The sequence below is a fragment of the Marmota flaviventris genome, chromosome 6, assembly GCF_047511675.1.
Source record: "Marmota flaviventris isolate mMarFla1 chromosome 6, mMarFla1.hap1, whole genome shotgun sequence".
Classification (NCBI taxonomy): domain Eukaryota; kingdom Metazoa; phylum Chordata; class Mammalia; order Rodentia; family Sciuridae; genus Marmota; species Marmota flaviventris.
The window spans coordinates 29,569,542-29,594,876 of record NC_092503.1 but is presented as its reverse complement, the minus strand read 5'-3'; the positions used below and the strand labels follow the sequence as shown (position 1 = coordinate 29,594,876).

Here is a 25,335-nt window from a genome sequence, read left to right as displayed (position 1 = left end):
CCTCATATATAAACCATAACCCCTTGTAAATCACCCCCTCTGCCTTTTTTTCATTGTCAGTTCTAAATGCAGCAGGACAGCTAAATGCAGCAGGACAGCTAAATGCAGCAGGACAGCTAAATGCAGCAGGACAGCTAAATGCAGCATGATGGAGGTGTGGCAGCCCCATAGCCACAGATAATTCACTCCAGTGAGATTCTGTCTTATGCAACACAGACCAGTTGCTGTGAGGATCTCAGAAAGTATGGGGAAGTGGGAGAGGAGGAAAGCTTGGATCTGAACTTACCCACTGGAACAAAGCTGGAAATGCTCAAGTGAGGAGAGAAAACTACATAAGCAATGGTTATAATGGTTATATCTGTCAGCTGGCGTAGTGTCAGAGTAGAGGAATAGCATTTGGTCAAACATACATTAGACTGACCAGGAGTCCGGAAGTGATGTTGGACAAAGGAAAGTTTGACCTAATGATGATAAAAATGATATTAAGTCATGTGAATACTAACATATGGCCGTCTTTACTTGGGGCCTCAGCTTGGGAGGAAGACGCCACTCTGACAAGGAAGGGTCAGATGAGTTCCATTGAATAAAAGAAAGAAGTACCACCACCTGAAGGGGTGGACTGGGGCTTGGCATGTTAATTGGCTTTATACGCACTTCAACCTGAGCGGGCACTGGAACTTAAGCATCCCAGCCCTGCGATAAGACTGAGATAAGTGAAAGAACAGGTAGCAAGTCAAAGGCCCTGGGTATCTGCCATTTGGGGATCTCCTCAACAGAATTACCCTTTAGCTTTGGAAAAGTGATGCTGAGGGCACCTGGCTCTAACAATACACCTGATCTTTAAAGCTGATACACTCTTTGAGGATGGATAAATGAGCCACATTTGGTGTTCGACAAACTATAAGTTGGGACCTTTTAATGGCTTGTCAGGCTATGATCCAAGACCTAGGAATGCATCTGTTTTTGTCCTTATGGGGGTCCATGATTATCTCAGGAGCTGCTAAATTCAAAGAGATACAGAGGCAGGAAAAAGGCATCCAGAATGTCAGCAAGAAGCAATCCCTCCAGAGGCTGAATCCAGAGCCAGGACAAGAACTGACAAGAGCAGAGCTGGCTCAGGTCCTGAGAGCCACCTCTCAGGCAGAAAGCAAGCAGAGTGGGAGGCAGGTATTCAGACACAGGGAACAAGGAGAGTCAGCTGCCAGAATATGGAATCAAGATGTGATTTGAATTTTTTTGCATTACAATTCATATACAGAGTTATGAAAAATTGTGCTGTGAATAGTGGAATGCATTATGAATGTAATGCATTCCATTATTGTTATGTATGAAAGAAAGAAATAAAAAAAAAAGAAGTGATTTGAGTCTCAGGAATAAGGATGACTTTGGCCAGACCACAAATAAGAGCAAAGATGAGACTGAAGTTGCTGAAACTCCTCCTGCTGATGTTCAGAGTTGGTCCTGGACTAAAGTAATCAAGGTTAAGAAGAGAGGTGGTGGGCTGGGGTTATGGCTCAGCGGTAGCTTACCTAGAATGTGCGAGGCCCTGGGTTTGATCCTCAGCACCACATAAAAATAAACACATAAAATAAAGATAGTTTTTAAAAAAAGAAGAAGAGAGGTGGTGAGGGAAGGAGAAGGGAGGGGAGTTAAAAGCTAAGAACAGGTATAATTCACACCATCACTTGATCTTAAACAGGCTAACTGATTTCTCAGCACTTGTAAACAAGTCAAAATGCCTAAATCCCAAGCAAAGTTATAAAGCATAGTCTTCCCCCTACAGTTATCCACAGTCCCCCACCCAGACACAACTAATGCAACAAATACCCCAGAGCACCAGGAACACCTTACTCCCCTCCTGGAATTAGTTTTGAGTACTTTCTGTGTGCCAGGTGTTATGCTTTGAGACTTGTGGGGATAATAACACAACCCAGGGCCTTTGACATTCCTGTCCCGTTGTGGGGTCAGACTGCAAACAGATTGCTTCTGCCAGTGAGGAAGACACTGGGCTCCAGGAAGTCCTGGGTGGCATGGCCCCTGTGGTGGGTCCCTCACTCATGCCAAATGGAGCTGGGCAAGAGGGAAGAAGCAAAGCAAGAGGGAGACTTGGAGAAGGACCCAGCGTGATATGTGCCCTGAATCATCAATAATTGGCTCCCTCTGGAGCAGGACCCAAGACAGGTGGGAGGTGTTCAGAGATCATTAGTTTCAGAGTCTGAGGATCCAGGCCCACCTCCACCCCATACAATTTGTATGACCTTGAGTGTGCTATTTAATGGCTAAAACTCAGTTTTCTCCTTGAATCATTTGGGGATCCATAAAAATAAGCAACTAGAAATAGTTTTAAGAGGATAAACATAAGGAGGGATAATGGACAAGTCAAGGTGAATTCCATACTTTTTACTAAAATTGATAATATTTTATTGTTTCTTTTAGGATTAGTAAATGATCAGCCTTATTAACAATTGATAGACTTGACAGTGGAAATGGATTAGTTTTCTCTTCTTGTTCCAAGCTTCCTCTAAAAGTGGTAGCAATTTTATTGTTCTTTGTCCCTGTATAGATATATTTAGCCCAACCTACCACATAGACCTCCTCTAACAAAGTGCATAAACATTCGACATCCCCATACATAATGAGGAGTAGCCAGTTATCGCTTAGCCACACAGGTGGATAATGGACCAGGAGAACATCTCCACAGTCCCCTTAAAGGCAGGAAATTATGCTGAGTTGTTTCTCTCCAGCTTTGCGGATTTTTTTACTCCATATTTGTAAATGAAAATATCTGATTACTGAGGATTCCAAGAATTCAATCTAGATGATGAAAAAAATACTATGAAGACATGACATGATGATCGTGTGGCCTCCTTGTTGTGACTTCCTATTCAGAAGTATTCTCTTCTGAGTCCACATTGAAAATAGATAGCATCTCACGAGCCTTCCAAGGTAAGCTAGAGAGAGCCTCCTGCCGTCAGGATGTGCTGCGATGGACACCTGCACTTCCTTCATCACACTGACAGCGGGGTCTCTGCTGCAAGGCAGTGACGACAGCAGCTTCCCCATGGGCGAAATTCAGTACTTAACTGTGATGGTTTTGATTTCAGTAAAGAAGTCATGAGAGTCCTTGGCTCCTTCCCTTCCTATCCCAGAATACTTCATCCCCCCAAAAGGCAGGTTCAGCTCTCTGATCAGCCAGCAGTTGGTCCAGACCAAGCCCGACTGCAGCTTCTGAGCCACCCGGTGGATGCGTCCCACGTTGCCTGACCATACCGTAGCCGCCAGCCCATATTTAACATTGTTGGCCCTTCTAATCACTTCCTCTTCGCTATCAAAAGGGACAACACACGTCACTGGACCAAATATCTCTTCCTTCATACAGCAGGACTCATCCTTAATGTCTGTTATCACCGTGGGAAGCATGAAGTAGCCTGCCTGATTCCTGGGGGGCAGGCTCAACCTATCTACCCCCTCACCACACAGGATTTCGGCCCCTTCAGCACGAGCCTTCTTGATGTAACTTCTGACCTGGGCAGGTAACAAACATAGTTAGCAAATTCTCATTATTTAGCTTCACACAAATCAATAGAAAAAAAAAATTTCCTAATCATCAGAAAGCAGGATAAGCTCATGGCTAAGAAAGCCTAGGGTTTTCTTGTCACTCAGCTGCTAAACCTTAGGGCAGCCATCACGTAGGCATTCAGCCATCATGCACCAGGGAAGGAAGGAATGTATTTAATATCTAAGTGTCAGACACTCAGATTCTTACTTTGCCTACATCCTCACTTGATTCTCTCAAAACTCTAGCAACTATCTTTATCTTTATTACTCCTATTTGCTGATGTTATATTTGAGCCTCAGAGAGAATACATTGTTCATGAAGCTAATAAAAAGTAAAGTTAAATTCATACTCTGGTGTATTCTGTAGTTAAATACATGAAAGAATATTTTATCCCTTTTTTGGGGGTGGGTGGGGGGGTGATGTCCATTATAAATGAGAAGTGAGTGATTTGTAAGATTGATAGGCCAGAATGTCCTTCAATATCTGAGCTTTGAAGAAAAATAATTTTTGGTCTCATTACTGATTATACTCTGAAACTACATCTGGATAATTAATATAATACAGCTAACTACAATGGAAATCAAAGTGTGGTGTGTAATAAATTAACCCAATGACTCCAAGATAATGACAGATGAGCTTTCTTGAAAAGAGGCTTAAAAGAGGCTTGGTTCGTGAGCTTTGTTTCTTTTCAGAATCTTGATGCTAAACCATGCTGGCAGGAAAGATGGCCAGGACCTGTGCACCTTTGGACCCAGTACCAGGTAGTTTAAGACGAGAATCTAAAAGTATTCAAGGAAAATGGGTGACTTGATTTTGGATCATAACTGAAACACAAAATATGGTGCAATTTGAGTCATTTTCCCAACTAATACTATGCACCTTCTATGTTCTAGGTATTTTTCTGGGCTTTGAGGACACAATGAATAAACCTGGCCATGGAGCTTCCATTCTAGTCAAGGAACTCCATTTGCATATTCAAATCTAAAGTTTCTAGAACCTATATCCAGAGACAACTTCCCATAGCCCATAATTTTCCAGAAGTAATTACAGTATCTCTAAGGCCGATGTGTGTGATGCTTGTGCTGAGCTTCTCTTCCAAAAACTTTCTGTAACTTACTTGACAGAGGTGTACTTACTTTCTCCAAATGTGCTTTACTTATCAGGGCACCCATGCTGGCTGATGGATCAGAAGGAATGCCGACTTTCCACTTTCTGGTAGCTTCTACAAACCTCTTTAAAAATTCATTATAGATGCTCCTCTGAACAAAGATCCTGCTGGTGCAGAGACAGATTTCACCCTGTCAAGAATGTGAACAAGACAAGACTAGAGGGCCTTTTCCTTCATGGTAGATCCCCCATCATTTTCTAGTGCCTGTCATGTATCAGGCACTAGTCTAGGCAATGGGATCCAGTGGTGAACAAGACCAAGTCCCCACCATGTGGAACACACAGTCTTGTAGGAAGACAGACAAAACCACAAATGAACACTTTCAATACACAACAAAGCTTCAGGTAGTAATCAAAGCAATAAATGAAAATTAGGCAGAGGAGGAGAATAAAAGCTGATGGAGGAGGAGACAACTATTTTACTAAAGGGGCATTCTGGAAGGCATTGCAAAGAGGAGACATTTGGAGAACAAGCTTTTTATCGACATTAAGGAGCTGGATGAGCAAAGATCTGGAGGAGGGAATTCCAGCAGTAAGCATGCAGGTCTGCTGCAGGAAGGAGCGGGTGTGGGAGTGGGGCAAGAAGAAGTGTGGGGTGAGGCTGGGAGTGCAGGCAGGAATGGGAGGTGAACAAGGCAATGTGGTGCACCCTCACGGGCTCATAAGGAGCTTACATTTTAGTCTCAGTATCGTGAAAATGGAAGGTTTTATGCAGAGGAGTGATATAATCAGATTTACATTTTAAAGTTATGATTCTGACAGCTGTGTAGAAAATAGAAAAGAAGGAAATCAGAGTGGAAACAGAGAACAGATTTATAAGACTATTTTAAAGTGCAGATAAGTGGAGGTAGCTTGGACCAGAAAGCCACCAATGGAGACGGAGAGAAGTGATAGAAATCTAGTGAGTTTAAGATTCTTACAGGGGTATGGAACCCTAAAAGTATAGGAGACAGGCATGGATGCACTGGAGAAGTTATAGATTGCAGGTTATATCTTAAAGATAGGACACAGATGCATAAATAACTATTTTCATCCTAGGAAACAGAATGCTTCTAATTACCTTGGTATTTGTAAAAAAAGGTTTATTATATTAATTAAACAGTTAATGTTTCAAAATGACCAATTCTTTCTGCAAACAGGATAAATCAAAACCATCTGCTTATCTGGTTTGGGCAATGACCAACACCTGTCAGGTTCATCTGCACAAGTGCCCTGTGCCCTATGAGGAAGGAGGGTGTGATAAAGAGACTTGAGAGTTTACCAAGTTTCCCGTTACTCAATGCCAGGAAAGCAAGGGAATACTGAAATCCCTGGGAGGATGACTTCAGAGGAAATGAAAAAAGGATGATACTGTTTATCGAGTCTCTGCCATTTGCCAAGGATACTCGTTCCTTAATAACTCTGATGTGTTGGCATTCTTATTTTACAGTTAAGAAATATATGCCCAAGTTTGTACAGACATGCTTCCCCCAATAAGCCAATTATGTTTAATTAAGAAGGAAGTATGTCTTCCATGAGACTCATCACTTAGCTAAAGTGAAATAATCAAGCTACTTTTTTTTTTATTTGTTCCTAAAATCCATTTGTTGCTTTGGACTAGCCCCCTGATCTTTCTCCCACTGATACTTTAAAACACCCCAAGAGGAAGTTTCTTTGGGCACACTCAAACCCTTGCATGATTCTAGTAACTGAGCAGCCAGAAGTCTACACCTCCAAGCTCAGTACACATTTACTTTAATACAGAGAACATGCCTTCCTTTCTCACCTCAACTCTAAATCCTTGGAATTTGTATCTCTTTTGTTATCTGGAAATCATCAAAACACTGAATTCAATTATCCATTTGATATTTTCTGATTTTAATGATTAAATCAGTTGTATCAAAAAAAAAGGCCTTTTCTATTGATCCCAAGTTTCTCTGTGTTTCTAGCCATTTTCTCTAGGAATTATGGTAAATCAAATAATTACCATTATAATCATTTTTAAAATAATTTTCTATAGGGTTGGGGTGTAGCTGAGTGGAAGGATGCTTGCCTAGCATGCACAGTACCCTGGGCTCAATCCCATGTGACACTAAAATAAAAATAGTAAAAATATAATAATAATAATTATTATTATTAATTATTATGATAAATTATTATGATGATGATGATTTTCACTTTACACTTGCAAAATCCTATCAGAAGGGATTGTTATAGCTCAGATGATTCTACAGGTTTAGAAATACAGGTTCAAATGATTATGCAACATCCAATGTTTCTCCAGTTAGGAAAATGCAAATCTGTCTCATCCTACTGCTCTGAAGTTCTAACTGTTTTGTGTAAGCCTTTATTCGCTACTAAAATAAAACTAGCTCTTGGAGCAAACCATTCGGTAATAACACATATCTGCTAGGAACTATGCAGACATTGATACTAAAACTATTGCACAGAGACAGGTACTGCTTCCATCTTCACGAAGCTGCTGTAGAGTTGATCTGATCTAGCATTCTTAATCCTTTGGGGTACCATGACCTTGAAGAATGTAACACTACAGAGCCTGCAAAACCATTAGTTATGTAATTTCTGGGAGATGCAAGATGGCCTGAAGCTCTCTATGACATTACAGGCAATGGTAACAGTGTGTGAATGCATTTAAAATACTTTCAGGGAGAATAAGGTCCACCAGAAATAGGACATGTGAGCAGCAAGAGGAGATAGTGCAAATGTGTGACTTACAAAGTGGAGGAGGTTGAAACAGCAAACTCAATCATTCTGCCCATGTGTGGTACATGATAAAAATTGTATAAACAACCATAGGAGCTTAATGAACAGAAGCTGATAGACACTGGAATATCAGTGTACTGATCCTCCTTTCATGGAAGTGACTGGATTTACCCATTCACTCCTGGGATTTGAACTGTGATAAAACAGATTCAGGTTGATAGGGCCATGGGGTGGGGAAATACCCAGAGCACATACCTGGTTGGCAAAGCTGGATCTGACAGTTGCTGGAATACAGTCCTCCAGATTGGCATCCTCAAAAATGATGGCAGGATTCTTGCCCCCCAGCTCCAGGGAGAGCTTCTTACAGAAGGGAGCACTCAGCTGGGTGATCCGCTCAGCTGTGGGTTGACTCCCAGTAAAGGAGATCAAGGGCACCTCTGGGTGGGTCACCAGGGCCTCACCTACCTTGGGCCCTGTTCCAAACACAATATTGACCACACCTGGTGGAACACCTGAATGGGAAACAGTATCAGTGATAGTAATTCTCCTCTGTGTGTTGAGGACTTAAGGTTACACAAAGACTCTCCTTGAACTTACAATAGCTTGAATGGTAGAAGCACTTGATAGGTTTTACAACACTCAGAGCTTTTATGGCTGCCTCCAGTTTAATAGCAAAGCAAGGACTACAGAGTCGATTCTGCCTATAGAACCCATTAGGTGGGATTTCTCTGGTGCTCATAGGTTCACATCCTAGGTAATGCATCCCACAGCAGTGACTATACTTTAAGCACTCCAGATGCACATATATTCTCAGGCAGGTCAATCCCAGTGGGGGCTCAGTGCCCTGCTCCAATGTGGTATCTAGGAGTTAAAGTGCAGGTGGAAAATATTAAGTAGAGGGATATGTAAATCTGCAAAGAAAATTGACTACCTTGGCCAGGGAAGTAGGGGAAGTTTCCCAGGGAGGGTGAGATTTGAGTTGGATGTCCTGTGCTCCATGATTATGAACAGAGCCACTGCACTCTAAAACCAACTTACAAGTACCAAGAGTACCCCAAAAATAGATGCTCCAATCTTTTATATCACTAGATCCTATTGTCCTAAATCTATATGTATATGTTTATGTGTTTTCTGGATTTACCTATATATGCCTGTCCACCACCAGAAGATGTGCTCACTAAGGGCAGAAATGACATGTGGTTTCTGTTCTTTGTTGTATTGCCAGTTGGTCACATAAAACTAACACCAATAAGGACTCACATTAATTGAGTGAGTCCTTATTGGTGGGCCAGCCATTGTTATTAGTGATTTATAGTAGTCACCTCCTTTTCTATGGATTTATTATCTGTAGTTTCAATAACCCACTCACAGTGACTCTCTGAAAATATTAACATTTGTCTTTACTATTTCAAGAGGGAAAGAGACCGTACTCATGTACCTTTTATCATAGTATGTTGTTAAAATTATTCTACTTTTCTTACTAGTTATTGTTTATCTCTTTCTGTACCTAAGGGGAAAACTTTATATATATATATATATATATATATATATATATATATATAGAGAGAGAGAGAGAGAGAGAGAGAGAGAGAGAGAGAGAGAGAGAGAGATAATCTATAGATAGATATAGATATATAGATATATCTCCCAATACTAGGCATGGTTTCAGGCATCCACTGGGGGTCTTGGAGCCTATTCTCCAGTTAAAAAGGGACTACTATACCATTTTTAGAATTCACAGAAACCCTATAAGATACTTGGTATTATTATCCTCACTTTACAGGTGAGAAAATTGAGGCAAAGTAAGATTTAATAAAGAGTAAATACCAAAACTGTCCAGAGCAGGTTGATAAATAATTGTTAAACAAATGAATGAGTGAATGAAAGCTTAAAGTCCAGTATCCAAATTAGAAATGGCTTGTGAATACAGGAAGATATGTGTGCAGAAGAGAACTCACATTCAATCACATCATGTCTAGAAGTTCTTAGGGTCTGCTGGAAGATAGCTGAATTTAATCCATTTCTTTAGGAGACCATAGTAAAGTGCAGAAGTCCTCCATCATAAAGCTTTTGGAGCTGCCTGCTCCTTGTCTCCTTCCCTTGCCCCAGGTAAGGCATTCTCTCCTCAATAGAAACCCTCTCTGGAATTCCTAGCAACACTTCAAGAATCTGCGCTTAATGTATAAATAAGAATTTCACAGTGACAATCAGTTATCATGAAGAATACTCTCCACAGGGCCACTGCCTAAGCCTGATCACCTTCAGGGGACAATGGAGGTTCGTCCACAGAAGACCCTAAGGTAAGAAGTTTCAGTGCCATGGAGTACCTCCCTTCTAACAGCCCCTCACTTCTCCTCAGTGTGTGCATCTGTTGAATCTAGCTCAGGTCATTTCCGGATCCCAGGTCATCACCAGAGGTGTGCCTGGTACCACGTGAAAGCCCCGGGCTCCAGGGTGGGGCAAAGAGTCTGGAAGGAGAACAACTGATGAGGAGAAAACAAGGACAGGTTTTCCTCATTTCCTAGATGGGGTCAGGCCTCTCCATCCAATATGGGGCATGTGTGTGGCTGGATGGGGGAGTGGGAGAGGAAGGGGGACTGTTAATACATCCTGAAAGAAGAAAATGACTTGAATCACTTCTCCTGTGTGAAGCAGCATTTTAACAGAGGGTGAGAGGAACACAGGAACACCACATATTTCTCACCACAGGAGAGTGAGCTCATTTCGGCAGCCCAATTGCCTTCCACAAGCAATGTTAACCTTTGATTCTGCTTCTGTGGCACCCATGTTCAGATGTAAAGAGGTATCTGCTGGCCGTGATTTCTTAGGACCATTTTGCCATTAGTGAATTTTTTTACAGATATTTGCCTGTTGACCCTTAAAAGATTCCGATTCTAAGAGAAGGAAAGCAGTTGGTTAAATTGGCAAACAGATATTCAGCAAAAATCAGGGGAGGTAGCTAGTAGGCAAGTTGGGAACACAGGAACAGACAAGAATGAACCCTCTCAACTGCTAGTGCTTGGCAGGGAGAAGTATTTTAAATTTAAATAGAGCGAGGGGCAAGAAGAACAGTGGAAAAGGCCACAAACCCCCAGGAGACTCTCCAGGAATGAGGGCAAACATTTGGTACCACCAAAAAAAAAAAAAAAAAAAAAAAAAAAAACCCACAAATATTCCAAACTCCCAAAGAGGTACTTACTTATAGTTCTACACCAGGGACTAGAGGAGCTAGCTCTTTAAAATACAGAATATGTTAGCAGTTCGTTTTCACGTCCCCCATCACACTCTTAAAAGTCCCTCCTGCATTGCTCTACAGTAAGATTTCCTGGCTGTGATTCACACGTCCTCCAAATCCCAGTGGAGAAACCGAGGGCTTCAGAAAGGTGAGATTTGAGCAGCACCTCTCTGTATTTTTCAGGGGAGAAAAGCTTGGCAAAGGTAGCCCAGCGGGGAAGGAGAAGAGCTGCCTTGGCTTTACAGGACTGTTTGTTCACAAGCAAGATCCAAGCTGGGAAAATAGAGGGAAATGGAAAGCTCTCGTGCAGACCAGGTTCTGGGGAAAGAAAACGCATCACAGATCAAGATGTGTGGTTTCAGGAGAGTGCCCGGGAAAACAGGGCTTCACATCCCCTCCTCCATGAGATCAAAGGAGAGTGAAGTCCCTGCCACAGTTTGGATTAGGAATGTCCCCAAAGGCCCACGTGTTGAAGGGTTGGGCTCCAGTCTGTGGTACTGCTGGGAGGTGGTGTAACTTTTAAGAGGCAGGGCTGGTGGGAGGAAGTTAGGTCACTACGGGAGTGCCCTAGAAGGGAATATGGGGACCCCAAACCCACCTCTTCCTCTCTTTTCTTCCTGCTTACCATGAGGCGAGCTGTTTTTTCCACCATGTGCTCCCACCATAATGTACTGTCTCACCACTGGCCCAAAAGCAATGGAGCCAACTGACCATGAAGTCCCCAAACTGTGAGCCAAAATAAACCTTTCTTCTTTTTAGGTTGATTTATCTCAGGTATTTGTCATAGCAACAGAAAGCTAATCCTGAATCCTTCTAGGAACCTGCGTCACCAGCTAAGAAGAAATATCCCATAAGTTTGCATACACCAGAGACTCAGTTTTGCAAAAGATGGGATTAGAATGGTGGTCACTTTTGTTAGGAAAGACAGATACATTCTGGGACATTGGAGAGGTAGGTACATTCAAGCCATACACTCCCCCTAGAGGACTAGGGCTTCCATAGACATTACCCCCAATGACCTGGGTTGGGAGACCTCATTCCTCTATAGGATACTAGGGTCTTTTGGCCCAATGCCCTGCTCTAAACAGGTTCAGTATCAACCTAACATTAGAATTCTAGAGAAATGACTAAATTTCACTGGACCCTAATGTGTATGTCTTTGTTGCAAGAGCAAAGTTATCCAGAAGGAAGAGAGGATAGGCTTGTACCCACTGCCCATTCTGTAAATATGGGAGAGCCCAGCAGTGCCTTTTCTGTGTGCTGTAAGTCAGTGACACCACAGGAGCCGACATAGCCAGAAGGATGAAAGTCTGTCCCCAGCTCCCAGACATCATTCCACCCTGACTGTGGTGAACATGAGCCCCCCATGTGCTCCCACCATAATGTACTGTCTCACCACAGGCCCAAAAGCAATGGAGCCAACTGACCTAATAGCAAGGGGCCTTCTCACAGGTTACCTGCAGGGCTTCCTGCCCGTGACCTCCAAACCCCAGTTCAGTGTCAGGCTGTCTGTGTGGAGTTGTACTTTACAACAAATCCAGGACTGCACTCTGAATGTGGCCATTAAACTATTAGCAGAAAAAAGGCAAGGAGTGAATACAGTTTGTACTGTGAGATGAGCATAAGATTTGGAGGGTCAGAGGTAAAATATTATGGTTGGGTCATTAATGGCTCCTGAAACTTCATATATTAGGCAACGCATGGAACGTTGTGAAATAAATGTATAAGAGTTATAATCTCATCAATGGATTAATCCATTTGATAATAATCCATCAAATGGATGAAGAATTTGAATAGATTGCTGGGTAGTAACTCTAGGCAGGTGGAGCGTGGCTGGAAGAGTAGGTCACAGGGGGTAAACTCTGAGGAATTATAACTTGTCGCTGGCCTCTCACACATGCATACTGTCCCTCCCTCTCTCCTTCCAGGCTGATGAAAACTGAGAAGCTTTCCTTCACCACACTCTTCCGCCATGATGTTCTGTCTCACCTGTGGCCTAGAGCAATGGAGTCAGTCTCTGAAACTGTGAGCCCAATTCTTTCTTTCTCTAAATTGTTCCTGACAGGTATTTGAATCACACTAATGAAAAACTGACTAACACAAGGAGCAAATGTTCGAGCCTGATAGGCTGTGGCCTCTCACCTTCTGAGTAATGATCCCAAATCAAGGAAAGCCACAGGATTTATATTCAAATCTTTTGGAAATGTCTGTGACTATGAGGTATTTTGTACAACTTATAGGAATACCTAGCAATCTTCTCCTTTTCACCAAGATTAACTTGTGGCTTAAACCTAAGATTTAAATTGACCATTGAAGATACTCTGCAGCCAGCTGATGTCTTTGATTAGATCAGGACTTTTTAAGTTTGCAATACTGTTTACTGTTTTATGCTTCTTGCACTGCAAGACACCACCTTGTGAGGTGGGTCTATTCTGCAGTAGCAGTTGAATAGAGGGAACAGTGTGAGAATGCCCTGCTGTGGATAAAGAGGATTTCTCAGAAAAGGATCAGGGAGACAAATCCCATAGATGTCTTTGGACTGGATATTCTTGCCAAGTGGAAGATCTGTATGTAATACAACTCTGCACCTCCCCTAAATTTGCCCCCCAACACCTGTTTACCTGCTTTATTCAGGAACTTGCACAACATCCATGCAGTCACTGAAGTTAGTTCACTGGGCTTTGCTATCACAGTGTTCCCAGCAGCGATGGCCGGAGCTATCTTCCAGGTCAGCAAGTAGAGGGGCAAATTCCAAGGACTAATCAGACCCGCTAAAGGACAAGAGCAGAAGCACTTCTATGGTGACATGCCCTTCAGTGGCAGGTTGGCCGAATAAGGTTACTGAGAACTCCTTCATGCTGCATGAAACTTATTTACTCTTAAAAACCCTAGACTTGGCTTATTTATAGGTAACTTCAAGTAAATCAATCTAAAATTTATTACACGCAATTGTGCCTTTCAAAACAGTTTTCCCATTTCTTGATGGCTCACAATTATAATTATGAACAACAGTGTAAGCCCCAAGGCCACAAGGCTGTCACCAATCTACTGCTTAACAGTTTCAGAATGTAATGCATTTTGAGATTTATAAACTGGGCTTTACTTTTTTAAAAAATTTCTCCTTTCTCCTTACTAAGCTGTTCAGCTGCTATTTATTTTAACAAGTTTATTCACCTCTGTTTCCAATATGTTGTGGATTGACACATAATACCTCAAGTTTTCTTAGAATTATTTGTAAAGTAGGATCAAAACTGTTCTAGATGGTCCTGGTAGGGGCCCTCCTGCCAGTAAAGCCAATCAACTTTCATGAATAGATCATGAAAACCATCTAAGCTGTTTAGAATATTCTTAAATAAAAATTCTCTCTAGATTCTCACCTGTATCCTGACCCAATAGATTTCCTGAATAAGTAATATACCAACTTCTAGAGTGTGTCTCCATGCGGTATACTGAAACTATCCAGGTTCTTAACCACAACACTCAACAAATCTAAAGCCTCTATCATGACTAAGGAAATGCATTCACTTCATTTTAAACTCTGCCCTAAAACCTGTGTTATGAAAGTAAATGTGTATTTTACAGTATTAAATTTCCCAGCGGGAGAAAAAAATCTGTTCTTCAGGGTATAACAAAATATTGTTTCAGTAAAATACTTTATCATTCTTCTTAGAAAGCAGTTAGGGCTCTCCACAATGCCTTAAAAATGTTATTTCCAAAAAGTTCGAAGAATCAAAACAATAAAATGTCTCATTTTCTTTTCTTTTATATTCATAAAATGTTAACTAGTAAAATATGGTTTCTTTTCAGGGGAAACATTGCCATCTAGTGGATATGTCCAGTGATTGCAGACCTTTAGATGTTTCTTCAAAGGACAGGAGGCAAAGAACTGAGTTGGGGAAGTACAGCATTCTCAGCCAATGATTATTAATTAAACAAATTCATAGGTGTAGTTATTATTCTAAGTATCCTATACCTATGATTTATTTAATTCATATGTTATTAAAACATATGTAAGGATAAACTACTATCCCAGGTTTTCAGAGAAGATACTAAAGCATACAGAATTCTTGAGTCAAAACCACTGTACTCTTTGGGTTTGTTGGTTGGTTGCTGTTTAATTATTGGTGGCAAAAAAAAAAAAAAAAAATTCTGGCATGTGAACTTACTCCTACCATCATTCTTTTCCAAAATTGCAATTTTGAAAACTAGTGTTCCAGGAATTTGTAGGGAATTTGACACCAAGAGAATAAATTAGAAATAGATTTTTGAGGTCAACAAATTTTCAGTAAAAAGGGAGAAATTGGCTCCTTCCTTTTCCTTAGTCCATTCCTTGAGATTAATTCTACAGAATTTTCTGAGCACCTCTGTGCATGATCATGACATATGCTTTTCCCACCAGCACCTACCGATTCCTACCGGAGTCCGCACTGTGTAGTGCAGACAGCCCAGGTGATCCATCTGTGTGCTCTCTGTCGTGTGGTGCAGGATGGAGGAAGCGAAGAACCGGAAGTTCTGCACAGACCGGGGAATGTCTATAGTTCTTGCCATCGTCAGGGTTTTCCCTGTAGGGAAGAAAGCACTTCCAAGTGTGTTCTAAGTGGAGTGAGTAGACATGGACAGAGGTGTCCATCAACCGTCACCACACCATATCCCAATTCACACTGTTCACAATTCACAGTTCCTTCCAGCCCTGGGGAGGCATTCCTTGACCATGGATGGGTAAAACTATGAAATTATTAGGTATGAGGTTATAATATCAGCAGGGACTGGGGCAGAGTTGAGTCAGATCATCTTTGCTTTGTGGACTGAACATTTTGTAGCTCTCATCGTGAATTTGTCAGATGCAACCACTTCACCCACACAAGCTCTTGCCAGTCCAAATCACCAGGCTTTGTAAGTGCTGTGAAGGGGTTGAAATAACGGGTATTGAGATAGCTGTGTTTGCACATCACACACAAACACGTGAGTTATATTAAGTGTCCTCCTAACACATGGTGGTAATCTGAAGGATTAACAGGAACATCCCAGCCATGGATGCTGTGTGACACTTGCTCACCTGTCACATGTCCCCAGTCCTGGATGGAGTGGAAGGAGAAGCATGAGCTTGCCTGGATTGCCCCTGAGTGCCCTCTAGTGAGGCAAGGAAACTCTGCCACCAAGAAAGGTGGAGAGCAAACATTTTCTTTCCAAGGGCTTCCCCCAGGCTGCTTCCTAACTCTAGGTTGATTTATGGCATGCATACATTTTTTAAAAGTTTTTGGCCCTTCCTAATAGACTGTGTTGCAGAAATCTACAAACATTTATTCAAGGAAGGAGAAAAATTGGGAGATTGTGTTAGGAGTAGACTAGTGACTGATAAGATCAGAGCACTTTCTACATAACTTGACTGTGGCACTGCTCTTCAAATGATCTTTGCTTTGAAACTCTCTATTCAGAATGGGAGGAAGATTGAGTGATCAGCCCTAGTTCCTCATCTGTCCCCATATCCATGCCCTTTGCTATGGATCTTTGCATTTTGTTCCACCAAAGGAACAGAGTATAATTCTTTGCCCCTTGACCTTGGGTTCAGTCTCATGACTGCTGTGAATGGGGCAGGAGCAGCCAGCTGGAAGCCATGACTTTCCACAGCCTTGGATGGTTTTGCCTCCCCCTCTGCCATTGCTGTAAGAAAGCACCTGCCTGGCACCCCAGGAGGGTCGATATGAATAATGACAAAGAGCCCTGAATTCCATCAATCACATTTGAGTGTCAAGAGACCACCTCACAAACTGGAAGAAGGGTACTCATGGTCAATATTGAGTAACATATTGCTGTTCTTATAAGCATTTAGTACAAGACCTCTACACTCAAACCACAGCTCTGTTAGAAATGGCTCTTACCTTGGTCTTTAGATTCTGCCTGGGCCAACTCCTCAAGGGACTGCTCCAGCAAGTCTGCCAGCCGGTTCAGGACCTGGGAGCGCTCCTGGGGGCTGCGGGATGACCAGCTGGGAAAGGCCTTTCTGGCCGCCTCCACTGCAGCCTCGATCTTTGAGGAGGAAACAGAAGAGGGAGGAAGGTCAGCTTAAAGCTTTTGCTCCTGAGGGACTGGAGGAATCCAGAACCCACAGCTCCCTTTTATCCAACATGTCCCAGTGCTGGGCTACCACATGTGGGCGACACAGGTGTTTATGCCACCAGCAAACAGACACCACAAAAACAAAGCAAAACTCTCCAACTCAATCAAAGGAGCTAGAATGCGGCAGTCAGCTAATCAGAAAGAAGCTGTTCAAATCTCAACAGATATGCAATGTCCATCATTTTCCAAAGAACAGACCTTTTTGAATATTGAATAGGAGGGAAAACTTACTTTAGATGTATGGAATCTCTAAAGCTCTTGATCCATCTCTAACATTGTATAAAATCTAAATTTGTATGAAATCCTATCCTTGGAATGTCATTGGTCCTTGGAATGACTAATCCTATGTTAGTCATTTATTGAATAATTTTATAACTAAAGGAATATTACTAAATATACCAATTATTTCAGTTAGCCTCTTTATCATGCGTATTTTATGCCCATTTTACAGATGAGGAAGTGAGGCACAGAAAGCTCATTTAACTTTCCAGAGGTGACACAGATAATAAATGCATATCATGGGGCTGGGGATGTGGCTCAAGCAGTAGCACGCTCGCCTGGCATGCATGCGGCCCGGGTTCGATCTTCAGCACCATATACAAAAAAAAAAAAAAAAAGATGTTGTGTCCGCCGATAACTAAAAAATAAATATTAAAATTCTCTCTCTCTCTCCCTCTCTCACTCTATCTTTAAAAAGAAATAAATGCATATCAGGATACAAATACAGATCTTTTTGGTTCCCAAAACCAGAAGCTGACTTGCTATGGCATAACCACTGGCCCTGCCCAAAGCCGAGTGTGCAATGGAAGGGTTGGGTCTCTGTTGGAAAGGAGGGGATCTAGGGTTGAACAGAAATCTTAGATCTCTAGTTTGGAAGCTACATCCCCAAAGAAGCAACATGAGGAGGTACGGGCAGGGCCAACTCATGACCAAAATGTGACTCAGGCAAAGTGAATCTTGGAGTGCTCTCCTACTTCTGCCTTTCTTCCCATTCAGGGAATGTCTAATCAGTGCCTCTTCCAGATATGGCAAATCTGTAGTCCAGGTGCCACCCCTCTCCTCTGCTTGTGCATGATAGACAGTCACTTACACCTTTCTCCCACTACTGGGCCCAGCTCAGCCTCAGAATCCTTCTTCACAGGCTTCAGACAGTCAGGAGCGCCTTTCTTGGGTCATGTGATCCGACCATCCAGACTCCTGTTCTAGCCCCCTCATGAAGAACCCCACCAATGTGTCCCTTGTTCCCTCTGGAAAAAAAAGTTGCTTTCAGCTGAGCTGAAGTAAGGCATGAGATTATTAAGGGGGTTTAGCTCAGTGGCTGAGTGTCCATCTAGCATGTGTGCGGCCCTGGGTTCCATCCCTAGCACAGCAACAACAACCACTGAAGATTAAGATTCTCATCGTCAGTAGAAATTTGTCTGAGGATGGCAGCCTCACCTCCAAGACTGAATCTCTAATGTGGACCTGCAGGCAGGATGAAGGAAGGGAGGTAGACTTTTTGGTGACTGTCACCTCAATCTGCAGTCATGGAGAATCTACTGCCAGCCAACCAGAGGGGCTCCATTCCTACAGTGGGTCATGTTCAATTCTGATATGTAACATTTAGAAAATTCAAGTCCACTCATGTTTTCTAAATTGTCTTATGTCACCTGATTTATGTTTGTACAATATAGACGGCATATTAATCTACCATATACAATAATATTACTGTAAGCTAATACTTAGAAAGGGCCAAGCACTGAGGGCTTTACACGGATTAGTCCATCTCATCCTCAGAACAACACTACGAAGGAGGAATCATTACTATCCCCATTTCATAAATGGGGAGACTGAGGCACAAAGAGGCTCAGCTCTAAGGTCACAGGCAGCAAGCCATGGAACGGGTGTTTGCACCTAGGCAGTTTGACTCTGGCCTGTGCTTCCGTCTGCAATGCCATAACACAAATGGGCTACAACAAGTGTACATATGTGTGTGTCTGAGCATGCACACCAGCACACACCCATTGACCTAGGCACCAGACACCAAAGTGTCGGCACTCTGTCCTCTGAACATAAGGACGATAACAGATAACTAATTTCTAGGTTGTTATAATTCGCTCCTTGGGACAATCCTGGTAAGGCAGCTTGGTGAAGGCAAAGCACATAACTAAAGCTGACTGAGGAACCCCTGAGCGCTGGCAGGATTTGCTGTGAGCAACTATTTGGAGAAATTTATCATGTAATTTATACAGTGACCTTTTTTTTTTAAGCCAGGAAAATAAAATGGGATTTACGGGATCAGATAGAATACTTGTGAGTTGGATTTGTGGAAATAAAAAATATTTATTACTGTAGTAACAGCTACTATTTTCAGTTTTGGTCTATTTTCTGAAAAGGTATAAGCTGCAGAAAATATTCAACCTGAATTTGGCATATTTGTCATTTTTAACTTCACTTTGGAAAACACTGTGAAACAAGAAGGAGTGGAAAAGACAAGACCAGATTTCCCACAGCTATCTTGGGTCCTTTAAAACAAACAAAATTGCAGATTATAGTTTAACCAACAAATTAGCCAATACTTGCCAACATTAATCCACAAGTCTAAAGGTTTTGTTAATGCAAGACAGACTTGAAATTTTCACAGGAAAAAAAAATAACTGAGTTCTTCAAAGAAATCTGCATACAACCTATTTTTATAGATGAAGGTCATAATTATATTTTAGATAATCTAGGTTTTGTGTCTTAAAAAGTAATTATAATATATTATGCATTAAAAGACTATACATACACCAGTTGGCTAGAAAAATCACTTTATTCTGAATGTAGTAACCTGAAATTTGCTTGAGTCTCAGACATGTCCTGTTACAAGAGAAACCTTAGTGTCTTCCTTCCGTCTCACAATTCTATACTTTCCTCCAACCTCTTCCTCTTTTAGAAAATGAAGTAATTCATAATTTGCCAATTCATTAAATACATTTCTATTTTCTCTAAGGGAACAGACTCACCTCTTCTTTTCCACTATCTGGCACTTTGCAGTACACTTCTCCTGTGGATGGATCATAAGAATCTATATACGAGTGACAAGGTAAAAATCTCCCATCTATGAAGTTTTCCAGCATCAAAAGTTCCATCGTTCCAGAACGGAGAAGAAGTGCTGCTGCCTTTCCCTTCACAATTGTTCCCTGAGTTGTCCCCAACTTTGCCCCCAGTGCTGAGCTGTTCTCTCCTTTTCCAGTTCCAATATCCACATTGGCCAGTCAGGGAAGTGGGAGGAGACCTGACACCCTCAGAGAACATTCCAGCCTCCAAACTAAGACAACTCTCAAATACCCCACAGACTTCCAGTCCATGATGAGAAATGGATAACACACCAACTAAAGCTAACATACTAACATCAACTTACATGATCATTGCCCTTAAAATCATTCAAAGGCATCTGTGTGTATGATTTTATTAGATTCACACGGTAAATGGTTCGTTACTCATTAAGTGCCAAAACATAAAGCAAGTCCTTTTCATGATTTTCCTCACTTATTCCACACAATAATCCTGCATGACATGAATTAATATCATTATTTCCCCTCTTTTAGACAAGGAAACTGAGCTTCTTCAGAGAGGAAGAGACGATAGGTCACATAGTTAGCAAGGAGTGAACCATGGAACGCTGGTCTTCAAGTCATGAGCTCTTAACTTATGGCTCTCATCCCCACGGAGGTGAGTAAAAACACACACCCTCTTTCCATTGCTCATCAGGTCTGGGTTTTTTGCTGTTGTTGTTTTGTTTTTGTTTTACTTTGTGTTTTCCATTTTGGCGGCCTTTCTCTCTGAAAAGCTCTCTCTCCACCCCAACACCAGGGCTGCAGCAGCAGCTCACGTCTTCCCAGATGAGCCATGGAAATGAATATACAAGCCCCAAAGTGTATGAGACACATAGCAAACCAGGCATTCGTGTGCAATTCTACAAACTGATTAAGAGAAATGACCAACTCACCAGAAAAGGTGAGCAAAACATATAAACAAACAATTCATAGCAAAGGGAATGTGATTGGCTAACCAGTGTATCAGTGGATGCTCAGCCTCGTTGATAATCAAGGAAGGTGAACTACAAAGAGGTGTCCTGCTGGATCATCAGACTTGAGGGTTTTTAAAGGTTAACATCCATTGTGTGGTGTGTGTGGAGAAGCACAGGCATTGCCTTTGATTGTGGTTCACAGAACACCGCAGGGAGCGAGCGTGGGGCACGTTGCCAGTGTCAACGTGCAAATGTGTCTGCTTTTTTCTTTTTTTAATATTAGTTGTAGGTGGACACAATACCTTTATTTTATTTATTTATTTTTATGTGGTGCTGACTATTGAACCCAGTGCCTCACACGCGCATGGGGAAAAGCACTCTACCACTGAGCCACAACCCCAGAGCTGTGTCTGCTTTTAGTCTAGCCATTTCCCTTCATGGAAATGCCCTACGGAATAACTTGCTCATGGACAAGTAGATAAATTGTTAGATATTATTTCTTATGGTAATTAAAAAAATTGAAATCTATCTATCAGTAGTAGAATATTATAATTGTTTGATCCATAATAAGGAATGTTACTTAGCCATTAGAAGGGTGTGTTGTTGCTGGGCACACTGGTGCACACTTGAAATTTCAGCTACTTGGGAATCTGAGGAAGAGACTCACTTGAGCCCAGGAGTTTGAGGCCAGCTTGTACAACAGAGCAATGTAATATGTGTATGAAAATAAATATATTTTATGTGTGTGAGAAAAAGACAAGTAGTGAATAACATGAATGGTACAATCTCTTTGGATGCCTATATAGTTGAGGAGATTAAGGAGGCTTTTTACTTTAAATATTTTTAATTGCTTGAATATTTATGATGAACTCATGTTAACATGTTACTTTTATAGTTATAATTTAGTGGAATATTGACCCTGGCAAGTCCCCATAGAGTGTCCCCATAGCGTGTTCTGTGAACCCTAGTCAATATCCTAAGGTTCATTATCAGAAGGGGACATTGGCTGGCTGTGTACCTCCTCAGGCCCTGCCTGCTTCAATCTCAATCTCTCTCTCTCTCTCTCTCTCTCTCTCTCTCTCTCTCTCTCTCTCATTATCCACAAGATGTTTATTGAGTTCTTGGGATGTTCAGGACATTTTTCCTGGGCAAAATAACCTCCAAATTATGGGGCCTAAATGTGCCCCCAGGAAACTTAGATTTTACTTGAAGAGTTAAGACATGCTCAATCATAGATAAGTAATCATACAGGGTCATTAACATGAGTATAGGGGGAGGAATTAAAGTCATAATATCATAGGAGCTGAGAGGAGTAAAATCTACTTCCATCTTTATTATTAGTCTTTCTAGATATTCTATAAAATTATTGTTAATCATTGATACAAAGCAATAGGCAACCCATCCCTATACAGCTAAGCTGCAGGCTTCTCTGGGTCTCTAAAAACTATCTATGATGCTTTGCTGAACAAAAGATTCACTTCTTGAACTTTTCTTGTTGCAGCTCAAAACCCCTGCAGAAACTTTGGAAATATAGCTTATTTTATTTTATATAATTATATTCTTGGGAAGGGCTCCCCTTTCCCAGTAGAAAAAAAAGAAAGCAGTATATAGATGAACATTATTTTTTTCTCAGCTTAAAGTTCTTAATAGTTCCTTTTCTGGGTCACTCTTTCTTTTCTTATATCTCATGTTAATGATATTTTATCATAGTGCTTTACTTTTTTGGAAACCCTTTTCTGACTCTTAGTCATATCTAAATAAATATACAAGATGAGGGATAAATAAATCAACAGGGTCCCTTCAGAACCCAGAAACTTCAGTAGATTTTTCAGTGTTGAATACACGGAAGTGTTTGTGCAGATGTAAGGGGGCTGGAAGGGCTGTTGAGGTCACCCAGCTATTAGCAGCTGCAAAGAGCAGTTGCCATTATCTAGACTGGGGACAAAAAGGAAGAAACAGCTGCCAGAACACAGAAGCTTGAAGGAAAGCATCTGTCCCTGCCCCCAGCTGGTGCTGCCTCCTGAAGGCCTACTTGTGGCTGTAGCTGGAGGCTGGAATAGGAACGTCAGCTGTGGCTAGAGGGACACCCACGGGGGCTTGAGCCAGAGGTGGTCTCTCCATCCTCTTCTTCCCTCAGGTTCTTTCTAGGGCCTCCCATTGGCATAAGCCACCTGTGATGGATGTGAGAAATATGGTTTGCAGGTGCCAGGCCTGGATCCCCACTACAAAGGACCGAGAAGAGGACCTGGAGATGAGATGGCCAATGACATTACAGATTCTGTAGCCCTCCTCCTGAGTCTCCCACTGCCAGCTCCTGCTGCCCTCTTGGCTCCTTCAGAGGCTCTTAGAAGTTTATCTCAAGCACTTCATGCTCAAAATTAGAGCAACACAGTCCCTTTCCCCAAACCATTCAACTTAGCTTCATCTCACCCAAGCTATTAAGGGGAAAAAAATCATATTATATGACTGGAGAAACTCAGAATAATGTTGATTGATTAAGCAGAGTGTTTATCTTTTTATGTATTTCTTAATGAGCCACAAAATTCTAATCAGGGGCTTAAGGGACAACTCTTTGCAGAAAGGAGCTTTTCTTGGCTTCTTCTGCCACTTCACTGCAGAAGAGGGTCAGAAACCAGACACAGGGCTTTTGAAAATTGCTTGATGCTTCTTGGAATGCCTCGCCAGGAGCAGGCCTGGCTCTGGGCAGGAACATACTAGTGGCATCTGCTCTTTTGTTTTCCATATTTACCTTATATGTCCCTCTGTCCTGTCAGCCCTTTTCTGACCATAACAAAACTATTTGATCCCACCTTCAGGTCAATCACAGGCCTTACTCTGCAGTCAGGGCTCAGCAGATGATGGGAGAAAAAATCAGATGTGCAGGATGCAACATCAGGCCCCAGGGAGAGCCTGGCCATGTCCTCTGACCCCAGTCCTCATTCCTGACCTCTGACCTGCTTGGAGCCCTCTAGGCCTTCTCCCTAAGCTCTTTTCTGTTTCCCCTAAAGAGTAATGAAACCCTGTAACTGGGCCTAGGCATTGAGACTTTACTTCAAAGTAGTTCCACCTGTCTTACCATGCATCCAGGCACCAGCTGCTCCTGAATTCCATGGGTGGCTGGCTGCTCACCAGTGCACAACATCTGGTTGAATACACATTTACTCTTGCCATGCCCCTGGAATGCCATGCTTACCCATGGATGAACCATACTCCATTAGCAGCAACTTGACTGCCCACTGTCCACCAGTGCCAGAGCCTACACAGTGAGGACAGGGAACTCAAGACCTTGAGCTCATCTAATAAAATAAATGTGAGGTATTAAGTATACTAAGATTTAGAAAAACTAATAGTTCTAGAGTGTTCCAGAAGAGGATGTGGTGCTTTTATTTCACCGGCCAAAGTTATTGTTTTTGAAAGTGGTGAGCAAGCAATCCTCACTTAGGAGCTCTGAAGTGTTCTGGAGCTCTCTACTACCCAGTAGGCTGCATATTAGCACACATTAATGGGTTTCACTGCTGTTTCCATAGTGCATGTTATTTTAGTCATATCTATCCTCCCTCCTTTCCTCTTTTGCCCTCCCTTCTCTTCCCTTCCTCTTGCCTAGTAGTTCCTCCTCTACTTTTATGTCATTTTTTTTTCATTTCCATATATAAGAAAACATGATACTTTCTTTTGGTGTCTGACTTTGCTTAACATAATGATCTCCATCTCTATTTTCTTGGAAATTACATTTTATTCTCTATGGCTGAATAATATTCTATTTTGTGTTTATCATATTTTATTTATTCATTCATCTGTTGACAGGAACCTAGGTTGACTCATTCACAAAAACTATAGGTATGCAGGTATCTTTTATATGCTGATTTCATTTCCTTGTGGTGGATACATAGGAGTGCTATAGATGGATCATATGTTAGCTCTATTTTTAGGTGTTTGATGAACTTCCATACTGTTCTCTATATGGCTGTACTAGTTACAGAAAACAGTTTATTTGGAGTATATTTAAATTTAATTTATAAGGTATAGCTGGAAAATGAGCTAGAAAAGTTGAGGTTTTGTTCTGCAATCCTTGATCAATGAAGAACTGGGAAAGTGTTGGGGGGCAGTGGGGAATAAGTATGGAATTCCCCCAGCTGCCAGTTACCAGAACTTCAGAACAAATCAGAGAATAGCCACAACCTCCCCATAGCAGAAACAAAGTGGGATAGAGGCTTTTTTGCTTCCATGGGTAAAATGTTAATGGGGCTGACTGGATAGCAGCAATCTATACATGATTCATGATGTTGATAGCTATATTATGGTTATGCCAAAGAATATTCTTTTTTGTAGGAAATATATATTCAGGATATTCAGAAGTGATGTGACATCATGTAGCAACATACTCCCAAAGGTTTAGAAAAATGTCCTTTGTACCATACTTGGAACTTTCCCAACCATTTGCTTAATATTTTCCAAAAATCTTTAATAGAAAAAGTGGAATCATATCATATGCACATACTCATACCACAGATATATATATGTAAAAATTTTTTTAAATAAAAGGAAATGTTAAACTCTAATTAA

General features: G+C 41.6%; 1 protein-coding gene across 1 annotated transcript; it reads right to left on the bottom strand.

Moving 5' to 3' along the window:
* Positions 1 to 3,072: 3,072 nt before the first annotated feature.
* Aldh8a1 (aldehyde dehydrogenase 8 family member A1) lies at positions 3,073 to 19,891 on the bottom strand. The gene is made up of 7 exons (XM_071613791.1): positions 19,766 to 19,891; positions 16,544 to 16,691; positions 15,071 to 15,226; positions 13,286 to 13,435; positions 7,685 to 7,941; positions 4,696 to 4,857; positions 3,073 to 3,525 (listed from the first exon to the last, which is right to left on the bottom strand). Exons 1-7 carry the CDS (start codon positions 19,889 to 19,891, stop codon positions 3,073 to 3,075), a joined length of 1,452 nt encoding a protein of 483 aa, XP_071469892.1.
* Positions 19,892 to 25,335: the final 5,444 nt, after the last annotated feature.